Source organism: Schistocerca cancellata, chromosome 5 (assembly GCF_023864275.1).
Source record: "Schistocerca cancellata isolate TAMUIC-IGC-003103 chromosome 5, iqSchCanc2.1, whole genome shotgun sequence".
Lineage (NCBI taxonomy): Eukaryota > Metazoa > Arthropoda > Insecta > Orthoptera > Acrididae > Schistocerca > Schistocerca cancellata.
The window spans coordinates 195,466,149-195,489,217 of NC_064630.1; the positions used below are offsets into that span (position 1 = coordinate 195,466,149).

General features: G+C 36.9%; 1 protein-coding gene across 1 annotated transcript in view; it reads left to right on the forward strand.

Annotated features, from left to right (window-relative positions):
• LOC126188440 (uncharacterized) overlaps positions 1–23,069 on the forward strand; it is a 347,741-nt gene that overhangs the window by 264,166 nt on the left and 60,506 nt on the right. Inside the window, exon 8 of the mRNA XM_049930045.1 lies at positions 12,875–12,956. Within this exon, the coding sequence (XP_049786002.1) occupies positions 12,875–12,956 (82 nt within the window). The remainder of the gene's footprint in view (positions 1–12,874; positions 12,957–23,069) is intronic.

Here is a 23,069-nt window from a genome sequence, read left to right on the forward strand (position 1 = left end):
TAAGTGACATCCTTGGAGACAGAGGTGTATAAATGCTAACAAGATTATTGGTAAAACGTTACTGAGCACAATATTATGAATTTAATCACCTGGTATTGTAGTTGTGTTGTTTTTGCGGTCGTCAGTTCAAAGACTGGTTTGATGCAGCTCTCCATGCTACTCTATCCTATGCCAGCCTCTTCATCTCCAAGTAACTACTGAAACCCACATCCTTCTGAATCTGCTTACTGTATTCATCCCTTGGTATCCCTCCATGATTTTTACCCACGATGCTTCCCTCCAATGGTAAATTGGTGATCCCTTGATGCCTCAGAATGTGTCCTACCAACCAGTCTCTTTTTCTACCGTATTTACTCGAATCTAAGCCGCACTCGAATCTAAGCCGCACCTGAAAAATGAGACTCGAAATAAAGGAAAAAAATATTTCCCGAATCTAAGCCACACCTGAAATTTGAGACTCGAAATTCAGGGGGAGAGAAAAGTTTTTGGCCGCACCTCCAAATCGAAACAAAGTTGGTCCATTGTAATATGAGACACAATTTAGGTCGAATGAAAGACGATACAGCTACAGTTGTTTGGTTCGAGTCGTAAGCTTAGCAGTTAAGCTTTACCAGGTAGCCATTGCTATGCGTCAGGCGCTCCGTCCGTATTTATACGGGTACCCTTCCTTTTTCACGTGCTTCGTCTGGTTTGAATCGATTGCTTATTTTGCTTTGATCTGATAAGTGCCGCTTTTTTTGTTATAGGTGTTTACGTCATTCTAAGCTGAAAATGCATTACTGTACTGTGTCATGCATTGTTTGTCGCATTCTGATAGTGCGTGTGTACGGCCTGTCGCCGCTCGCAGCATGACTTGCTTTTGTGCGCAGTACCGCCGCTGAAAAAAAAAAGAGGAATCGTCTCATTAGCGAAGCAATGGCAAGAGACTGCTATTTGTTGTTACTTACACTGCTGCTTTCTTTGATAATGATCAACAAGAACCAAATAATAGACTGCGTATGATAGAACATGTTCTGAACGAGAGTTAGGCGCAAATTTTTCTCCATTTGAAAATCTTTGCGGCCGCTTCTTTAGTACATCAAATTCTGCACAGAAATTAGTCATCTTACATTTAAAATCTAGTCAGTTGCCGTGCTTCATTTCTGACTATATCACTATTAGGCATAAGAATAATACGAATATAAACATGACACGATACGTATATTCTTCCGCGTTTGCTGTTGTCTCACTCTAGTTTCGTAGTTTATTAGGCAGACAGGATTTAAATGAGATAGCAGCAAACACGAAAGAATACATGGCAAAATGTTTATATTCGTATGATTCTTATGGTGAAGAGAATACTGCATGTGATTCACATTTCATCAGGTTCCTATTAGCAACCATCTCTTCTCACAGGAAGGAAAAAACTCGGAACATAGAGTTGGCCATATTGACAAACATCCCTAACAGTCTTGCCAATCGCATTTTCGTAGTACATTGAAATTCTGCTACATTTGAAGATGAACAATACGGAATTTGTATTTACTTCGTTGGATAATGTATGAAAATGCAGTGGTCGAAACTCGGGGCGGAGAAAAAAAAGTTTTGGCGCCAGTATTTATCTTTGTGTCCACAAAGCATACTTGTGTAGCGCTACATATATTCGATGGCAGAAGTTAGTTGTGGCGGCACCTACCAACATTTTTCAGAACTTCCGCTGGCTTTGCACTCGATTCTAAGCCGTAGGCGGTTTTTTGGATTACAGAAACCGGAAAAAAGTGCGGCTTAGATTCGAGTAAATACGGTAATCAAGTTGTGCAACAAATTCCTCTTCTCCCCAATTCTGCTCAGTTGTTGTTGTTGTTGTTGTTGTCTTCAGTCCTGAGACTGGTTTGATGCAGCTCTCCATGCTACTCTATCCTGTGCAAGCTTCTTCATCTCCCAGTACCTACTGCAACCTACATCCTTCTGAATCTGCTTAGTGTATTCATCTCTTGGACTCCCCCTGCGATTTTTACCCTCCACGCTGCCTTCCAATACTAAATTGGTGATCCCTTGATGCCTCAGAACATGTCCTACCAACTGATCCCTTCTTCTGGTCAAGTTGTGCCACAAACTTCTCTTCTCCCCAATCCTATTCAATACTTCCTCATTAGTTATGTGATCTACCCATCTAATCTTCAGCATTCTTCTGTAGCACCACATTTCAAAAGCTTCTATTCTCTTCTTGTCCAAACTATTTACCGTCCATGTTTCACTTCCATACATGGCTACACTCCATACAAATACTTTCAGAAATGACTTCCTGACACTTAAATCTATACTCGATGTTAACAAATTTCTCTTCTTCAGAAACGCTTTCCTTGCCATTGCCAGTCTACATTTTATATCCTCTCTACTTCGACCATCATCAGTTATTCTGCTCCCAAAATAGCAAAACTCCTTTACTACTTTAAGTGTCTCATTTCCTAGTCTAATTCCCTCAGCATCACCCGACTTAATTCGACTACATTCCGTTATCCTCGTTTTGCTTTTGTTGATGTTCATCTTATATCCTCCCTTCAAGACACCATCCATTCCGTTCAACTGCTCTTCCAAGTCCTTTGCTGTCTCTGACAGAATTACAATGTCATCGGCGAACCTCAAAGTTTTTATTTCTTCTCCATGGATTTTAATACCTACTCCAAATTTTTCTTTTGTTTCCTTTACTGCTTGCTCAATATACAGATTGAATAACACTGGGGAGAGGCTACAACCCTGTCTCACTCCCTTCCCAACCGCTGCTTCCCTCTCATGCCCCTCGACTCTTATAACTGCCATCTGGTTTCTGTACAAATTGTATATAGCCTTTCACTCCCTGTATTTTACCCCTGCCACCTTTAGAATTTGAAAGAGAGTATTCCAGTCAACATTGTCAAAAGCTTTCTCTAAGTCTACAAATGCTAGAAACGTAGGTTTTCCTTTCCTTAATCTTTCTTCTAAGATAAGTCGTAAGGTCAGTATTGCCTCACGTGTTCCAGTATTTCTACGGAATCCAAACTGATCTTCCCCGAGGTCGGCTTCTACTAGTTTTTCCATTTGTCTGTAAAGAATTCGTGGTAGTATTTTGCAGCTGTGGCTTATTAAACTGATTGTTCGGTAATTTTCACATCTGTCAACACCTGCTTTCTTTGGGATTGGAATTATTACATTCTTCTTGAAGTCTGAGGGTATTTCGCCTGTTTCATACATCTTGCTCTCCAGATGGTAGAGTTTTGTCAGGACTGGCTCTCCCAAGGCCGTCAGTAGTTCTACTGGAATGTTGTCTACTCCGGGGGCCTTGTTTCGACTCAGGTCTTTCAGTGCTCTGTCAAACTCTTCACGCAGTACCGTATCTCCCATTTCATCTTCATCTACATCCTCTTCCATTTCCATAATATTGTCCTCAAGTACATCGCCCTTGTATAGACCCTCTATATACTCCTTCCACCTTTCTGCTTTCCCTTCTTTGCTTAGAACTGGGTTTCCATCTGAGCTCTTGATGTTCATACAAGTGGTTCTCTTATCTCCAAAGGTCTCTTTAATTTTCCTGTAGGCAGTATCTATCTTACCCCTAGTGAGATAAGCCTCTACATCCTTACATTTGTCCTCTAGCCATCCCTGCTTAGCCATTTTGCACTTCCTGTCGATCTCATTTTTGAGACGCTTGTATTCCTTTTTGCCTGCTTCATTTACTGCATTTTTATATTTTCTCCTTTCATCAATTAAATTCAATATTTCTTCTGTTACCCAAGGATTTCTACTAGAACTTGTCTTTTTACCTACTTGATCCTCTGCTGCCTTCACTACTTCATCCCTCAAAGCTAACCATTCTTCTTCTACTGTATTTCTTTCCCCCATTCCTGTCAATTGTTCCCTTATGCTCTTCCTGAAACTCTGTACAACCTCTGGTTCTTTCAGTTTATCCAGGTCCCATCTCCTTAAATTCCCACCTTTTTGCAGTTTCTTCAGTTTTAATCTACAGGTCATAACCAATAGATTGTGGTCAGAGTCCACATCTGCCCCTGGAAATGTCTTACAATTTAAAACCTGGTTCCTAAATCTCTGTCTTACCATTATATAATCTATCTCATACCTTTTAGTATCTCCAGGGTTCTTCCATGTATACAACCTTCTACCATGATTCTTAAACCAAGTGTTAGCTATGATTAAGTTGTGCTCTGTGCAAAATTCTACCAGGCGGCTTCCTCTCTCATTTCTTAGCCCCAATCCATATTCACCTACTATGTTTCCTTCTCTCCCTTTTCCTACACTCGAATTCCAGTCACCCATGACTATTAAATTTTCGTCTCCCTTCACTATCTGAATAATTTCTTTTATTTCATCATACATTTCTTCAATTTCTTCGTCATCTGCAGAGCTAGTTGGCATATAAACTTGTACTACTGTAGTAGGTGTGGGCTTCGTATCTATCTTGGCCACAATAATGCGTTCACTATGCTGTTTGTAGTAGCTTACCCGCATTCCTATTTTCCTATTCATTATTAAACCTACTCCTGCATTACCCCTATTTGACTTTGTGTTTATAACCCTGTAGTCACCTGACCAGAAGTCTTGTTCCTCCTGCCACCGAACTTCACTAATTCCCACTATATCTAACTTTAACGTATCCATTTCCCTTTTTAAATTTTCCAACCTACCTGCCCGATTAAGGGATCTGACATTCCACGCTCCGATCGGTAGAACGCCAGTTTTCTTTCTCCTGATAACGACATCCTCTTGAGTAGTCCCCGCCCGGAGATCCGAATGGGGGACTATTTTACCTCCAGAATATTTTACCCAAGAAGACGCCATCATCATTTAATCATACAGTAAAGCTGCATGCCCTCGGGAAAAATTACGGCCGTAGTTTCCCCTTGCTTTCAGCCGTTTGCAGTACCAGCACAGCAAGGCCGTTTTGGTTATTGTTACAAGGCCAGATCAGTCAATCATCCAGACTGTTGCCCCTGCAACTACTGAAAAGGCTGCTGCCCCTTTTTCAGAAACCACACGTTTGTCTGGCCTCTCAACAGATACCCCTCCGTTGTGGTTGTACCTACGGTATGGCTATCTGTATCGCTGAGGCACACAAGCCTCCCCACCAACGGCAAGGTCCATGGTTCAGTAACTCCTCATTATTCTCTACTTTGACCATCATCAGTTATTTTGCTTCCCAAATAGCAAAACTCACTTTAAGTGTCTTATTTCCTAATCTAATTGCCTCAGCATCATCTGATGTTATTTGACTACATTGCATTATCCTCAATTTGCTTTTGTTGATGTTCATCCTACATCCTCCTTTCAAGTACAGTGTTATCAGCAAACATCAAAGATTTTATTTTTTCTCCCTGGATTTTAATTTCTGCTCCAAATTTATCTTTTGTTTCCTATAATGCTTGCTCTATATGCAGATTGAATAACATCAGAGATAGGCTACAACCCTGTCTCACTCCCTTCTCAACCACGACTTTCCTTTCATGCTCCCTACTGTTATAACTGTCATCTGGTTTCTGTACAAATTGTAAATAGCCTTTTGCTTCCTGTATTTTACCCCTGCCACCTTCAGAATTTGAATGAGAGTATTACAGTCAACATTGTCAAAAGCTTTCTCTAAGTCTACAAATGCTATAAATGGAGGTTTGCCTTTCCTTAACCTATCTTTTAAGATAAGTCATAGGGTCAGTACTACCTTACGTATTCCTACATTTCTTCCCCGAGCTCGGCTTATACCAGTTTTTCTATTTGTCTGTAAAGAATTTGTGTTAGTATTTTGGAACTGTGACTTATTAATCTGATACGTTTGGTAATTTTCACACCCGTCAGCACATGCCATCTTTGAAATTGGAATAACTGCATTCCTCTTCAAGTGTGGTGGTATTTCACCTGTCTCATACATTTTGCTCACCTTGTGGAAGAGTTTTGTCATGGCTGACTTTCCCAAGGCTTTCAGTAGTTCAGAGTGTATACAACCTGGGACAACTGGGAGATCCAGGAAAAACCCAGGAATTTTTTCATCTAGGAAAAAACTGGGAACAACCAGGAAATTTTTTAGAATTCCAGGAATTTTTCATTGTTTTGGTTTTCAGCTAAATTTTTGTAACTTTGACTGTTAAGGACCAATATTCTAAAAAAGGATATTACTGTATCTCACCACTGCAGAATAATACTATAGCAATAATACATGAATGAGAAAGGGGGGCAAAAAAAAAAAAAAAAAAAAAAAAAAAAAAAAAAAAAAAAAAAAAAAATAAAACTTAAGTTGCAAAGGAAATGCACCATATACCACAACAAAACACAGTGCTCATACAAGCATTTGCCTACAGTAAAATGTGTCAAAGTCTTTAGAAAGACTATTCAATGCTTCATAACAACAAATTGCCTCCAATGAGGGTGATGTCACATCTGTTTACATTAGAGTTGTTTGAGCAGTTGCGAGCTAGCTCATGCGCATGCACAGTTGAGTCATGTATGAGTAGTACCTTCCCCCACTCCTGGCTACAGAAGTGTGGCAGTTATCTGTATAAGCAATAGCAGGAAGCAGCCAGATGCTACCCGGTAAAATTTTACTGGCACGCCTAAGCTGCCAGATTCATGCATACACAACAGGCCCATATCTAGGGGGTGGGAGCAAACCAAGGTATCTGCCGCGAGTGGCAATTTCAGGGAGGGGTGGGGTAGGGGGCGTCAAATTCATATTTTTGAGGAAAAAAACCTTGTTTCACAAAGTGCCAAGTATCCAGCACACATTGGTCTATTGATTATTGGTATGATTTTGAAACTCATCCCTGTTAGTTTTTGAACATTTGTGAACACATCCTAAGTTGATTTCTGAATGAATCATAAGTTGATTTTTGAATGTGTGCATAGTATATGTGATGTCTCTGCCAGGGGAATCCCTATCACATCTAGAAATAAACTTTCCTGCAGACAAAAGGGGACGGGGCTAACTTTCCTGCAGACAAAAGGGGACGGGGCTATACAAACTGAGCAGAATAAAGCCGAACAGGTTAATGCCAATCGCTCTTTATGTGGTTGACTGGGTGTGCAAATGATCAGCGTTGTTATAATTACTAGCGAAATCCATAGACTCAGACTACCAGAGTGGAGATAAATGACTAACAGGAATAACAGGCAAGAAATATTGTATATTATCTTCTCATTCAAGAAAATGAAATTTTGACAGAAAATTTTGGCCAGACCAGTACACTAGTAAGGGCCTAACTGGAGAATAAACTCGAGGTAACTAAACCAGTGATTGTGACAGCTTTAGTTAAGTTAACCAGAGAATAAATTTTGACGCTGGCAGGAATAGTTACAGAATTAGTGATGACAAGATTGTTTGTTAGAACAAGGAAGGTGAAGAAATGGGGACATCACACAAATTATGGAAGAATATGACAATTCCAAATTTGTGTAATCATTTCATACTACTACTTTTCGATCTCATACTTCAGAAGATGGAGCGTATGAATGAAACGTGAAACTATTTCCTAGCATAAAAATTTTTGCTTGTAGTAGGCCTAATAGGCATTTGATATTGGTACTTCATGAATCATATTCTGTTGTGTTATAAAAATGACCATTTGTGCCAAATCAGTCTCGTTTATTTGGTGTGTGTTAAAATTGCTGCAATATTAGGCAGACCTATTTCATTTTATCTAGCATACAGTGACAAAATACATGTAATCAGATCAAGAAATACACCAGTCTTGGGTAATATTTGTACTCATATTAACAGTTTTTTAAGTGTTAGACAAAGACATTTTGTTTTTACATGTAGAAAAACATTTGAGGAACGTTGATGAGGTGGTAGATTCTTTCTCAGAAAGGAAAGCGTGCCATGTAAAGCTGTAGCAATAGTAGAGAGAAAAAAATCCTAGGACTTAAGGACTGTGTATTGCCTTGCTTGTCTCTTGTCTTTACTGGTTTTATGTATCCTATCTTTAATTTTATGTCACACAAAACAGCAAGTTATTAGCTAAAAGGCAATAAAGAGTGCAAATTTTCTGAAGAGTTCTTGTTCTTCCGGTTACCAATAATCCCATCCAGTATTAATTGCGAGTTTTTTTTAAAGAGGAACATGATGTCAAACTGGCCAACTGGGAGCAGGAGAGGCACCACAGAACATTTTGATTTCCATGATCTGGATATAGTTTGATGGCATCCATTACAAAATATTACACATCTGAATCCCAGAGAGCAAAGTACAGTGGCGTGCATTAGAAGAATGCTGTGTGAAGAGGCGTGGCACTGCACTTAGGCACATTTAAGACCAAATAACATGTCTTACATTGCCTCAAACACATACATTTTATGTATCAGTTTCTTCAGAAATATGTGCCCTACTAAATGAACATATTTTTGAAAAGTCGATTTTTTAAATTTTGGCATCCTACCTCAAATGCTCGAGGGTGGGGGCTGGCGGGGGGGTGGGGGGTGGGGGGAGGCACTATCTAATATTGCCCCAGTTCAGAAATATCGTAGATCCAGGGCTGATGCACAGAGCAGTCTGAGATGTAGTGGGGAGGTGGGCAGTCTCCACATGATCTGTATTTATGTTTAGTGATTTTTCTGTTTCCTCTTCATTTATTACTCTCACATCCAATGAAAATAAGACAGATTTCTGTGCCTGGGAGCTATCAAGTGAATTAAAATATATTCATATGATTACAGAAGGCTAAAATATGTTTTTCATTTGAGATTTTATTTTATTTCCCCCTTTCTGACAGTCAAGCATTAACAGCCTTGCAGAATGATGGGGTTATTTTTTTCGGTTTGCTTAAGAAATTTGGCTTTTATTAATCTTTTCCGCTGAGCCAGTCAGTTTATTTGAAACGAAGTGTTAATTGCATGCTTTTGGCTAGTTTCAACTGTTTGCTGCATTTAAAGTGCACGTTTTCATCTTCTAGCATTATGCCATAATAAAGAACCAAACATGAGATAATACAATACTGGTAGTCCAAGAAAATTTACATCCAAATCTGGACACACAAATGTGCACTTTAAGCAGAATTACACTTTTAGCATGGTTCACAAAATTCTGTTGCTCTTGGAGTATCTACCAAGTCTTGTTTCTTTTATGACATAATATAAGATCTTTTAATGTTTCACATGTATGAAAATACGAGCATCCGATGTCATTGTAGCTGTGCAAGCCTGGTGATGCCTGTTATCTGGTGCTTTCTGTCAACTGCTGAAACAAACCTATTTCTAACAGGAGGCAAGAAAATATTGCGAATGGTAGTTTGAAAAGCTTTACTTTCAAACTAAATTTCCTTTTATGCAAGATGAACTATGTGTGAGAATGTGTGATGAATTTCTTATATCACAGAGCATTTGACACTCATTTAAAAATCAAATCTTCAAGGACAGTCATTTAGAAGAATTTCGAGCCTAGAAGATCAAACATTTATGGCCTTATTAAAAATTTTACTGGCAGATTTGTGTGATGTACCTTAAAGTGTAACACGTGCAAAAAAGATCAGCATTATATGTGAAAGCTTAGCAGCTCATTAATCTTTGAGACCAATATCATATGTCAAAGCTTTTCTTTTCTTGTATGAACACTATATATATTAATTCAAACCATTGACTTTTCCCACTTGTGTGTTCACGCTAGTTAACAGTGATGTTGTTATTGGCTGCCTTCATCATGTGTCCTATGCTATGAATATCCACTGTTATCAGCTGGCGTTATCACATGACATGAGCCTTGACTGGCTTATAAAAGGGCATCGCAATCTCGATATCAATGCTTCGGAAAGTAATGTGTGGTGTTTGGTGGAATTCGAATTTATACTTTTGCAATATGAAAATATGCAGTGTACATGTTGCTGCACATCAAACATCTTTCCAAAACTTGCTTTTCCCTGAGTTTCCTTTTCTAAAGTGTCAGGAAATTCTATGCCAGTGTATACAACCATAACCATTCAAAGGATTGATATGTTTTACAGTTCCAAGGAAAATTATCCAGTCACTTAACATGGAAAAAATGAATTTTCCTCCAGGAGAAAGTGTATTCGTAACCAGAAAATCCGGAAAAAAATTTGGGAATTTTTTTGCTTTGTCCGCATATACACCCTGTAGTTCTAACAAAATGTTGTCTACTCCTGCGGTCTTGTTTAGAGGTCTTTCATTGCTGTGTCAGATTCTTCACATAGTATCATATCTCACATCTCATCTTCATCTGTGTCCTCTTCCATTTCCATAATATTTCCCTCAAGTACATTGCTCTTTTATAGACCCTCTGTATACTCCTTCCACCTTTTTGCTTTCCCTTCTTTACATAGGACTGGTTTTCCATCCGAGCTCTTGATATTTATATGGTTGTTCTCTTTTCTCCAGAGGTCTGTTTAATTTTCCTGTAGGCAGGATCTGTTATATCTCTAGTGATAAATGCTTCTACATCCTTACATTCATCCTCTAGCCATTCCTGCTTAGCCATTTTGCACTTCCTGTCAATCTCATTTTTGAGTCATTTCTTTTTACAGTTTCTTCAGTTTTAATGTACAGTTCATAACCAATAAAATGTGGTCAGAGTCCACATCTGCCCCTGGAAATGTCTTACCATTTAGAACCTGGTCCCTAAATCACTGTCTTACCATTATATAACCAATCTAAAACCTTCGGTGTCTGTGTCTCCAGGTCTCTCCCACGTATGCAGCCCCCTTACATGATACTTAAACTAAGTGTTAGCTACGATTAAGTTATGCTCTGTGCAAAATTCTACCAGGTGGCTCTATCCTATTTTCCTTCACCCCAGTTCATAGTCACTTACAACTTTTCCTTCTCTTTTTTTTCTTGCTATTGAACTGCAGAATTTTTCAGTTAGTTAAGGGAGATGAAAATTTAATAGTCATGGTGATGACTATTAAATTTTCATCTCCCTTAACTAACTGAAAAATTCCATCTCATCATACATTTCTTCAATCTATTCACCATCTGCAGAGCTAGCTGGCATATAAACTGTTTTAGGCATGAGTTTCATGTCTATCTTGACTACAATAATCCATTCACTATGCTGTTTGTAGTAGTTTATTCATGTTGCTATTTTTTTTATTCATTATTAAACTTACTCCTGCATTACCCCTATTTGTTTTTGGATTTATAATCCTGCATTTGCCTGACCAGAAGTCTTGTTCCTCCTGCCATCAAACTTCACTAATTCTCACTATATCTAACTTTAACCTATCCATTTCCATTTTTAAAGTTTCTAACCTACCTGCCCATTTATGGGGTCTGACATTCCACACTCCGATTTGTGGAATACCAGTTTTTTTCCCTCCTGATAATGATGCCCTCCTGAGTGGTCTCCACCTGGAGATCCGAATGGCAGATTATTTTACATCTAGAATATTTTACACAAGAGGATTTCATCATCATTTAACCACCAGTAAAGCCGCATGCTCTCAGGAAAAATTGTGGCTGTAGTTTTCCCTTGCTTTCAGCTGTACTTTAGGTTTAACTTCATTAATAACCACTGCATGTGGTAGTTTCTGTAGACAGAGGAACAAATAAACATGGAATTTTAAATTTGATGCAAATTTCAAAGCTCATTTTCTCAGAATCATGATTTTGTCACATACATTTCTTTGCTTTTAACTGGCTCAGCTTACTTCAAGTGTCATTAAAGTTTAGTCTTCAGTTGTATTTTTCATTCTGAATTGTTGCACAGTCTGTAACTGATTTAATGTTGTGCAGTTGCCTAGCCTTGTTCACTGTATGCCAGCTCTTGTATACGTAATTCATATATTCTGCAATCAGTAATTCATGTAAAACCGTATCACATAGATTTGTAATATTCTTCAACCCTGAGCAGCACAGTTGTAAATAAAGTATTGTTCAAGAAACTGATTATTCTCTTGTGTGTATTTGATTCTTCTTCATAGTACATTGTGATCTCTATTTTAATTCCAGTTCAAAGGTCTTTCCTTTGAGATTCATATGCTACTCCAGGTTGTCAAGTTAGGGGGTATGTGCTGATAAAAACATTGTAAATAATTTTTGTAAAATTCTTCCTACATTATTTCTGTCTTGTACCTTAATTTTGAGTTCACTTTTCTTCCAGATTTGTATCTCATGCAAGTATCACCACATGATAGGTTCTGGGTGGCAATATCATAAAATAGTGCTTAAGTATTTTTAATTTTTGTATAGTCTTCGTTATTATTCTCTTCCTTATGGAAATAATTGTCCACTGGATTATATAACTATGAATATTTATCACATGATCATATACAATTGTGCTGTCAGTTTACATGTCAGAATTATACTCTCTTAAAATGATCTGTGAATATTTTACAAGACATTTCCATAATTCTATGGAAATGTTGGTCCACAAGGAAAGAGAGTTTCTCTGTTTGGGCACAGTAAACTACCACAGTGAGGTGTTCTGGGTGCTTGAGTTTGAGTGTGGTGAGTGGGGGGGGGGGGGGGGAGGGGGGGGGGGAGGGGGGGGGGGGAATGAGTAGTGAGATAGACATGGAGAGAGGTACTGGGATGGACCTAGGGATCTGAGGAGGGACTGGAGATCCTGTTAGACCCTTTCCTTCACCTCCTGTCTGCTAAGTCTCCTCTGACCCAAGGTTATGGATAACTTTTCTAAATTGTACCCCTTTTCTTAAACCTCTGCAGTGATTTTCCTTCACCCCTCTTCCTTCCCCTTCAACTCTCCTGCCAGAAGAAGGAGCCACTGGCTCCAAAAGCTTGTAAAAGTTAAACCTCTTTGTGTACGTGTTCTCCTGCTGCCACTTTATCTATCCATTTACATTATATTGTCAGTAACAGATTATTTTCATTTTGTAGGAGGTGGATTGTATGATCAGCCACATCGAAATTCATGTTTTCAGTACTAATGTATTTAGTTTTGTGCATGCAGGTAGTGACTCCCATTGTGCCTTCACCGTCCTTGAGGAATTTGAGCATAGGTTACGGGCCTGCAGTTGTAATGTCGATTGCAGGTAAGTAAGTTAAAGAAATATTTTAAGGAGTAAAAAGTATTAATTTTTAAGCATTTTAGATAAATGGGTTTATTTTATAACTTTTTTTAGCTGTGTTTCACGTTTAGGGTATATATTATTGTTATAATTCTGTGCTGCAGTCTAAATTCTCCTAAATGTTGCTATACTATGTTAAGCAATTGGTTGAACTGAACAATTTAGATTCATTAACATTTTAAGGTTGTCATGTGCAAAATCTGGTGTGTATGCAAATTCTCAAAACTCCATGGTGGATTGTTTGTTCAGGATAAGGAATCTGAATATGCAGAAAAAGATTGAGAAAGTTCACTAGAAGATCATGCCAAGTTATTGAATTAGTGTGCCTACCAGATTATTTAAAAAAAAAAAAAAAAAAAACATCATGGGAAGGCACATTATTTTATACAATCTGCATTACCTGACCTTGCTCAGGCAGAGTTAAGACCTGCTATCAAATAAAAGAATTTTATTGTTATTATTAAGTAAATTTTTAAAGTTTATCACAGTTACATCATTACATTTTTTTTTACTTCATTGGCTTGTATGCTATATCTGTAGACTGGATTGTCATCCTCAAATTTCTTTGCACCTCATTATTGAGAGGGTTTTGGGTGGCAAAATCGTGAAAAAATTATTCTTGAAATATACTCACTTGCAGTACATTAATTAGCTTCTTTTTCTTTTAACAACTTCCAATGAATTTCCACTGAGTTGTGCAACAGTTCATGTTTATTACATGGGCATTTACAAAATATTACAAACAAGACTCATCTTTCTTTCATAATTCATTTTCTTAAAAGCTACAAGTTCAATTTATATCTGAAAGCATATTATCACCTCTTTTTATGTTTCTTTTAAAGTCAGATAATTACATAGGTTTTAGTAATAACAGGTCTCCTAATTGAATCAGTTCTCTTAATGTAATAATATTCTCTATATATTGAAATCAAATATTGGAATACAGTATTTAAATAATTTTATTACTCTTGCATCATCACTGAAACTTAAAGAACACCAATGCAAATAGATCCTGCTTTGAGGTACCTGTCAAAATCAACTGTGACAGTCTTTTACTTATTATAACCACTATCTGTTGGCCTATGGTACAGGGCCACATAGTATATTGGCACAGTCCATCACCTTTTGAATTATTCAATTCAAAATAGATTCAGAAAAAAGTAAGTTACATTTTTGTTTTAAGATGTTGGATTGCTTTGTGTGAAAGTTACTTGAGTCGATGCTGCAAAGCAGCCACTCATCTATCCAACTATAGATTCTTTAATTATGGCACAGATGTCAAATATCTTTGTCATAATCTATCAGTAGTAGTAGTAGTAGTTTATTCATCCAGAGGCAATGTACATTGCTATATGTGCAGACCTAACTGCAAGGGGGTGGGGGGGGGGGGGGTGAGGTGGTTAACCAGCTGTACCTCTTTCTTCATTTGAAGTCCTTTTGGTAAGTCAGGGTAACCAATTAATAGACTTGGCCACTTATAGATTAAGCTAACCTCCCATTACAAATTTTATGTAAGCCCAACCATAGCATATAGTAAATCCAAAACAATACAAAATTCCTTTGTACAACCTGTGCCAATTAATATTGCTACCCCCCCCCCCCCCCCCCCCCCACCCCCCAGCAAATGTAATAATCCTTTTTCTGAATTTGTCAGTTAATAGACTGATATGTTCACTGGTTTCGTAATATTCTTTATATAAACTTGTTAGGGGATTGACATCACTAAATTATGGTATGTCTCTCATTGAGGAAGATTTATAGGACGTACTGTTTCCTCAAACATGTAAACTATTAATAGCATTATTATTTCTATATGACCCCACTATCTGAGCAAATACCAACCAGAAATCAAGAAACCATTATCTCCGTGCAGCAGTGGAAAAATAATTGTTTTACTGGATAGGGTGCAAAACCATGGTAGTTACCAACAAATTGCTACTTCCCTTTAACAAGGAAAGAAAGGGTTTTTCCTTGCACAGAGGACAGTGGGTGCTAATATGATGGTAACTGTTGGTTGACTCTCAATGAGTCCCTCTTCCTCACACTACAATAATATACACAATACAGTTGCTCATTCCTTAATGACAAAAGAAAATGGTTCCCTGATCACAATATTAATTAATGCTATGATTCTTCATGGGTTTTAATGTTATTCAATCTATCATGATACATTCTAGTAAATGACACCTCCTAACCAGGGAATAATAGGTTCATTGTACAATAACATTCATAATTATATATCATTTCATATGTACATAAAATTACTTCCACTTCATGTACTGCTCATTATCATTAGCTTTCTACCCAATATGATTATCTAATTAGCTTCTCTTGTTCCATAACAACCCCCCACGTTCAGTTACAAATTTTTTTGTCTATGACACTTGCTTAAAAATATCATCTTAAATCACTGCAGTACCAAATTTTGCCCCCATCCCTCCTCCCACAGATGACAAATCACATTTTGAAGATCCTGTAAATATGTCAGTATCCTAACTTTTGAGATGTTATGTTGCTCACATTGTAAAACTTTTCATAATGGTTGTCATGTTCTATAACTTGTAGTACTTTTGTAAGTTTGTTTGTTTCATGTTCATTAATGGATGCTGTCAATATCAGTGTGTCACCTCCTGTATTAATTTGTGTCACTATATGTGTGTGTATACTACACAAATGCACATGGCCAGTAAGAGTTTCTGCCATTCTACCTTCCCCCAAGGTGGTGAACTACCATGGTCCACAACCAAAATATCCCAAACTGTCTTTGGTATCATTAAATACAATATATTACATGCACCTTTAGTGAACACTTTCACTTTTTGACATCCACTAAATCTTGTCAGCGTTCTCTTTACAGTACTAAACATAATCTTAAATAATAATCCTTGGAGCACATGCTTCTTGTATCCAAACTATAAATCTTCAACTGTATACTCAGTTCATGTGTGATATAATCAAAGCTGAAGTAAGTAGTACTATGTGGATGACATATGGTAGATCACTTATTCTTGAAGCTATGTAATGACATTTTAAACTCAGTGTCTATAGCAGTGACATAAGATATTAGTACTTAGTGTCAGCATGCAGTAAATCTTCCGTAGCAACTTCTTAGTAATATAAGAATGTAGTAATTTGCCAGTAGTTACTTTGGACAGTAAATTTTTAGCAACAATAGAAATACTTGGAGATAATTTATTCTTAGTAGTAACTAAATAAAGCTGGTAAAATTTATGTACTATCAGGAATTGGTGAAGTGTCAGTAGCACCAGTACCTAACAATGTCTCGATATTAATTGATGACGATGCTGTCTTAGTGACAGGAACAGGCACACACTCAATAATACCAGACAACAGTAAGTTCTCTGAAGGAACAGAAAATAAAAATTTGTCAACAGTAACTGTTTGCTAGTAATGTGTCTGTAGTAAATGGTGATCATAACCTTATCAGTAATAATAGAAGAAAGTGATTATCATCTATCAAATTGCTATTAAATTTTATCCATCTTTGTTTTGAAAATGTACTTGCATGATTAGCTTTCCAGAGTTATTGATATTGGAAACAGTTGTAGAGAAACCCGGCATTAATAGATACAATTTAGATCAGAGACCATCAATCTTCAGATTACTGCAATTACTCCCCTCATAGAATATCATGCATAGCATACGTATGACATTTTGTGACCCTGAGAAACATTTAATCACCAAAGACATACTCATTCTGTACTGTTGTGAATGTAAAGGTTTCAGGAAAACAAATATGTTTGCCAGGGCAGGTACAGAGTGTTTTTCTGATACATGCACACAAAATTAATTTTATTACAGTCATTATCATATATGATACACATATTACAAATTTAATTTTATTACAGTCATAATTTTATCACAATTATTATTAAACATGATGCAATGAAAGTTTCCTCTTGTGTTTCCTGCAGAAGCTGTCCAACACTTCCTCAGCATTCATGGTTGATGGAATATCTTGATGGCTATGCATTTGTGCCAGTCCATTTAAACAACCTTTGTCATCCTGTTCCATTGATCTGTCTGCAGGTGGTGATATGTCTTCATATCTCACCACAGTTCTGGCTGTCATAGGAAATGTGCACAACAACTGGCTCAAGACTCCAATATTTGGCAGAGCCTTTATAGGCCTCTAATTGAGACCTTTTCATATTTTTGTGAATTTGTTGCCAAATTTGTAGCTCTCTCTCTTCAAAGCTTCAAAACGATGTCACATCATCTTTGTATGGTTCAGCTCTTTGTAAACCATGCTCTACAAGGGCTGTTCTAGAAATAGATTGGCAATGTACATTCAATTATCGATATTTTTTTTGTTACATTGGTACATGTCTCGAACATACATTCACAGTTCCAAGTGTATAGCATACTTTGTTTGTTTTTGACAGATAGAAAGGTTAGACAAGTTTTAATGTGGTTGGCAACTTTCGATTATTATGAAAAATGAAACAAAGAATTTGCATCAAGTTTTTTTTGTGAAAAATGGAATCAAGTGCTCTAAAATATTTGAATGTTGACAGTGGCATACAGTGAGTCAGCTCTAAGTAAAGAAAAATGTTTACAAGTGGTACAAGCCCTTCCAAGATGGCCAAGAAGATGCCAATGATAAACCTCGCTCTGGACACTCCAGCACATCAACAACAGATGCTAACATGAATGCTGTGAAGAAAATTGGTTTGGAAAATTGTCTAATTACCATAAGAGAAGTTGTTGAGGGTCTTGGCATATCGGTCGTCTCATGTCATGCAATTTTTTGGGTGTTTTGGGCATGAGATGCATGTCAGTGAAGTTTGTTCCAAAACATCTCAATTTTGACCAGAAGAATCATTGCATGAGCATTGCTCAGGAGCTCTTGTATTATGTCATTGATGATCCTGATTTACTCAAAAGGGTCATAAGCAAAGCTACACAAAAGACATGCCAGGATATCAGTTTCAGAGTTATCTTTGTGGTTGGTTGTCACCAAAAGTTCATAGTTTGTGCAATTTTGTTCAAGTAGGTAGTGTTCATTTCTGGTATTATACTACCATTTAAAACTTCATCTTGTACAACAACAAAATTACTGGCTTCTTCAATTGCATTTTCTCCTTCTACAAGAAAACTATTTTAACTGTCGTTACTATTACTGTACATAACTGTTGTGTTACCGAATCCAGTTTCAATACACAGTCTCAAATCTGAATTTTTTTCATTATTTCAAGTTGACTTTCAATTTCATTATTTTCCACCATTACTTTCTTAAAGTTTCACCACTAACAGTTCACCTGTTTCAGTATTTTTCTCTGTTTTGAATAGTAAAAATTGTTCACTTATTTGAGTAATTAACTCTAATTATCCACTAGTGTTTTGCACTAATCTTGATTCCATTGTACTCTTCTAAATTTTAAATACTTTTAACACTCCTGCTAGATCTGGAGTTTTCACTTTATTTATTTATTATTTATTTGTCCCATAGATCAAATCAGTACAATGGCTTGTACAACTTATATGGGATAAGTCAATACAAATATACAGTTTACAGGAGTCTAAAACAGTAAAAAAGAACACAGGAGAATGATTATTTTACATAACCTACAAATTATGTTACTTAAAGTTACAGCTTTACAGAGAATTGTTACATGATGTGACAAAATTGACTTAATAACATTCAGCTTTGATACATTATCATGCACTACAACAATTTTGTATCCAAATATTCCTGGATGGTATAAAAGCAGTCTTTTATTAAAAGAGATTTCACTGTCTGTTTGAATTTATTTATTTCTTGGATTTCTTGTATAAAAGTTGGAAGATGGTTATATAATTATATTCCCGTGCACTTGACACCGTCACAGTACAGTTTTGTTGAGTGTGGAAGTATTAATAAAGAGGTTTTTGATCTTGTGTCATAATCGTGGTAATCCATATTCTTTCTGATTTTGTTGATACTTTTTTTGGTAAAGAATAATAATTCTAGTATGGATTGGCATGGGAGGGGCAAAACATTTAGTTTCTTAAATAATGATTTACAAGTGTCTCTTTGTTTTTTGAACATAATTGTTCTGACTATCTTTTTTGCAGTTTGAATATCTTAATCGATTCAGAATTTTGGCCCCAGAAGATGATTCCATAGTTAAGTACAGAGTGAAAGAGTGCATGGTACATTGTGGTTAGGGTACTTGTGTTAGAGACATTCCTTATTGATCTAATCATGAAGCATACTTTACTAAGTTTTGTGCTGGTAATGTCAATGTGCCTTTTCCATGTGAGCGTATCAGTAATAGTGACCCCTAAAATTTTATTTCATTTTCAAGTTTAACATTATTTTTTTCCTGTGATATAGTTGGTAGTAATGGATTTCTGTTTTGGGCAGTGTGGAAGGTTATTGCAATTGTGTTTTTTGCATTAAGAAGCAGCCTGTTATTTTCAAGCCATCGACTTATTTGATCTGTGGTCCTATCTATATTAGATTGGAGAATTTGTTCGGGCGCAGATATGAGTACAGAGGTGTCATCAGCAAACAAAAGGGTTTTTGTGTCTGGTAGGCTGTGAGGAAGGTCATTTATGTAAAGTAAGAACAGCAAGGGGCCCAGAACGGAGCCTTGGGGAACGCCTCGCTTTATGGTATGTGTGGAGGAATGTACAGTGCTAGCTGTACCTAAGAGCTTAGTTTCATTTAATTCGACATACTGCTGTCGATCTTCCAAATAGCTTTTAAACCAGTCATAGGCATTTCCTCTTATTACATAGGAATGCATCTTTTGCAAAAGTATACTATGATTAACCATGTCGAAGGCCTTTGTTAGATCTAGGGAGATACCTATGGCTGGGAGTTTTTTGTCCACAAGCCCCAGTGCATAATCTAGAAATTCTTGTATTGCATCAGTTGTAGCTTTCTTACTTTGGAAGCCGAACTGAGCAAGTGACAGGATATTTTCTTTGTCTAGAAAGGACATGATTCTAGTGGCCATTATATATTCAAATACTTTACTAAAAGTTGAAAGCAGTGCAATGGGTCGATAATTACTGGGATCCTCTTTGCTTCCTTTTTTGTGGACAGGCATAATTTTTGCAATTTTGAGCATACCAGGAAATGCACCATTCAGGAATGAGAAATTTATTGTGTGGGCTAGGGGTTTGCTGATGAAGTTACTGCAATTATGAAGGAGGAAGCATGGAATTTGATCTTGTCCAGCAAAGGTTTTTTTTAAAAAATTTGGTGTGAAGTGTCTTTTCTATTTCAATTTCAGATGTTGGCCTTAAAAATAGAGTCTCAGAGCATAAGTTTGGTTCTAGTTGTAAGGGACAGGTATTTTTAAGATCGTTAGCCAGGTTTTCTACTGTTTCTGTAAAGTAGTTATTGAATTCCTCTGCTGTTTCTTTCCCACTGGAGACTAATTTTCCATTTATTTTTAAGGTAATATCACTTTTTAGTTGTTTTCCTCTATTAGTATTCATATTAATAAGTTGCCACATGCTTTTGCTCTTATTTGATGACAATTTGAGGTAGTTATCATTCTGTAGCTTTTTGGCTGCGTTTACTACGTTCCTTAATATCTTTTTATATAGAGTAAAGTATGACTTAAATGCTTCACTACTGCCTAGTTTAGATTTGCTAATGTAAAAAAGTTCTCTTTTTCTTTGTGATGATCAAATGATTCCTGGGGTGATCCAGCTGGAGAGTTTTCTACCTTTGTTGATACATTTTGTTTGTAAGGGAAAGAGGCAATTAAAATGATAACAGAAAATATCCAAGAATGCTTCATATTTGCTGTCTACTGTTTGAGCCTCATATACATTTTGCCAATTTTCATTTTGTATATCAAAGAGGAAAGTATGCATGTGGGTTTTATTGAAGTTTCTCCTCTGTACAGTGATTTTATTATGTTCATGACTGTTATTTTGCAACCAGACCTGCAAAATTAATGCATTGTGGTCTGAAAATCCTAGTTTGATGGAGGATACAGTACAATTTATATTGCTTGCTACTTGATCTGAACCAGACTGATCCAGTACATCCCCTGCAACCCTGTTGTCATCTAGATATGTATCATCTTCCATTTTTGTCATGATTGTTCCCTGTTACTTTCCATAGTGCCCTCCTGTCCATCGAAATAGTGTGCAACAAGTTGCAACTCTGTGTCAGTCGTGAAGCATGCTCAGGTAGCCAAAAGGGTTAAAGTGACTGCTTTAGTAAAAGTGGGAAATCCGAGTTCAAGTTCCAGTTTGGCATGAATTTTAACTTGCCACCATTGAATTACTTCAGTGCTCTTACAAGGCTGACATTGGTATTTCTCTTTCATCACATGTATATATGGCTGTGTAATCATGACTGTGTGGTGTCCGAAAGAACAGGTACCAAACATATATAACAGTAATATCTAAGCCTTGATGGAATTTATGATATCTTCATTATGGTTGTACCCTAGGTCTTGTGGGAATCATGCTAAATTACGTGAACAGTGAGGGACATAGGTGGGGTCACTATGGCAGTAGTGAGTGACAAGTTAGGAATTTGGGTCAGACGTGTAGCATGAGTGGATAGCCAATGTGATTAAGGTGACTGCTCATGTAAAATGGGAAATCTGGGTTCGAGTCCCAGCCTGGTACAAATTTTCACTTGTCACCATGGAATTATTTCAATGCACTCATGCCGCTAACATCAGTATTTCTCTTCCATCATTTGTATGCGTGGCAGTGGAATCATGACTGTGTGGTGTCTGGTCTTTTGGACATAAGAAATACATTCGTCTTTAAAAAATAAAATAAAAATTCTCATTAAATATACAAAAAATGTAAATAATTTCCATGTCTTACAATAATATTTCATTTTAATTATAATCAGTCTTAATCTTCACGAGAAACTGTCATTTTCTCTTTCTTATTGAAGCTATTTCGTATTTCAGCTTCAGCAAGAAAGAGGAAGGCCTAAAGCTTAACAGATGTTGGATTACTTTGCTGCAGTGACAACCATTGCAGGTAGCAAGTGCTGAACCACTGTGGTAATGACTAGAGAAAAGCTCTCAACACTGGGTTGGCAGTGACACACAATCTCCAGTGTAGAGCTCAACTCCAATTGTCCTGTTTGACATGTCTGAAAAAGAGACACCATACATGTAATATATTCAGTTTAGGTCAGAGGCTTTAATTCGTTCTTGCTATCACAGTGGAAGACCAAATGTTCCAAACTGCAGCTCTTGCAGGCTTCAACTTGTTGATTTTTGTGAAGGCTGTTCAATCTTCCTCTGTTTCTTGATGTTGTTCATCTTGTTCCCTGTTTCAGATTGAATTTACTATAATTCTGGCCTCTTCTCTAACATCTTCAGTGTTCTTTGCACTTCAAATGTCTCTTATTCAAAACTATTGGGGATTTTATGGCCACATGTTGACATGTTGCCTGTTTGTTTCTGTCTCATGTTCATTGCCCAATGTTTGTGTGATGATTTTTTTGACATTTAACAGCACAAGTGGATGATACTGTCAAACCTTGACTCTCTACTGCTGATGGTGTTCTGGATGTGAGCTCACCACTGGAGATTATGTGTCCTTTCTGAGTCAATGGCTGAGGGCTTTTCTCTGGTGACTGCTGCTGTGGTTCTGTCCATGCTACCTGCAATGGTTGTCACTGCAGCACAGTAATCCAAGATCTGTTTAGCTTTAGGCTTTCCTCTGCCTTGTTGAGCCTGAAAAATGACAATAGCTTCATTAAGAAAGAGGAAATGATAATGCTAACCACCCATACTGGCAAAATATCAGAAAAATTATCAACAAATGTTGTCTTATTCAGTTCTCTGTTCCTTTGGTTATAGTAAATTATCTTTGTAATTATTTTTCTGTTTCATTTCTCCATTCTGCCATATCCCTATTTGATTTTGCATGAGATTGTGTAAATACTGTCTTCTGTTTTGGCACCTTAATGACAATCAATTCATTTTTGTTTGTCACTAAAATAATACTCTTTCATATATGCAGAACTTTGCCTTATATTTCTTCAAAGTTTAGAATTTATAGAACATAGCATCAACAGTTAAGTTTTAGAGTTTTTGTAGAACATTCTAGAAGTTTCTGTCTTTCTCGTCT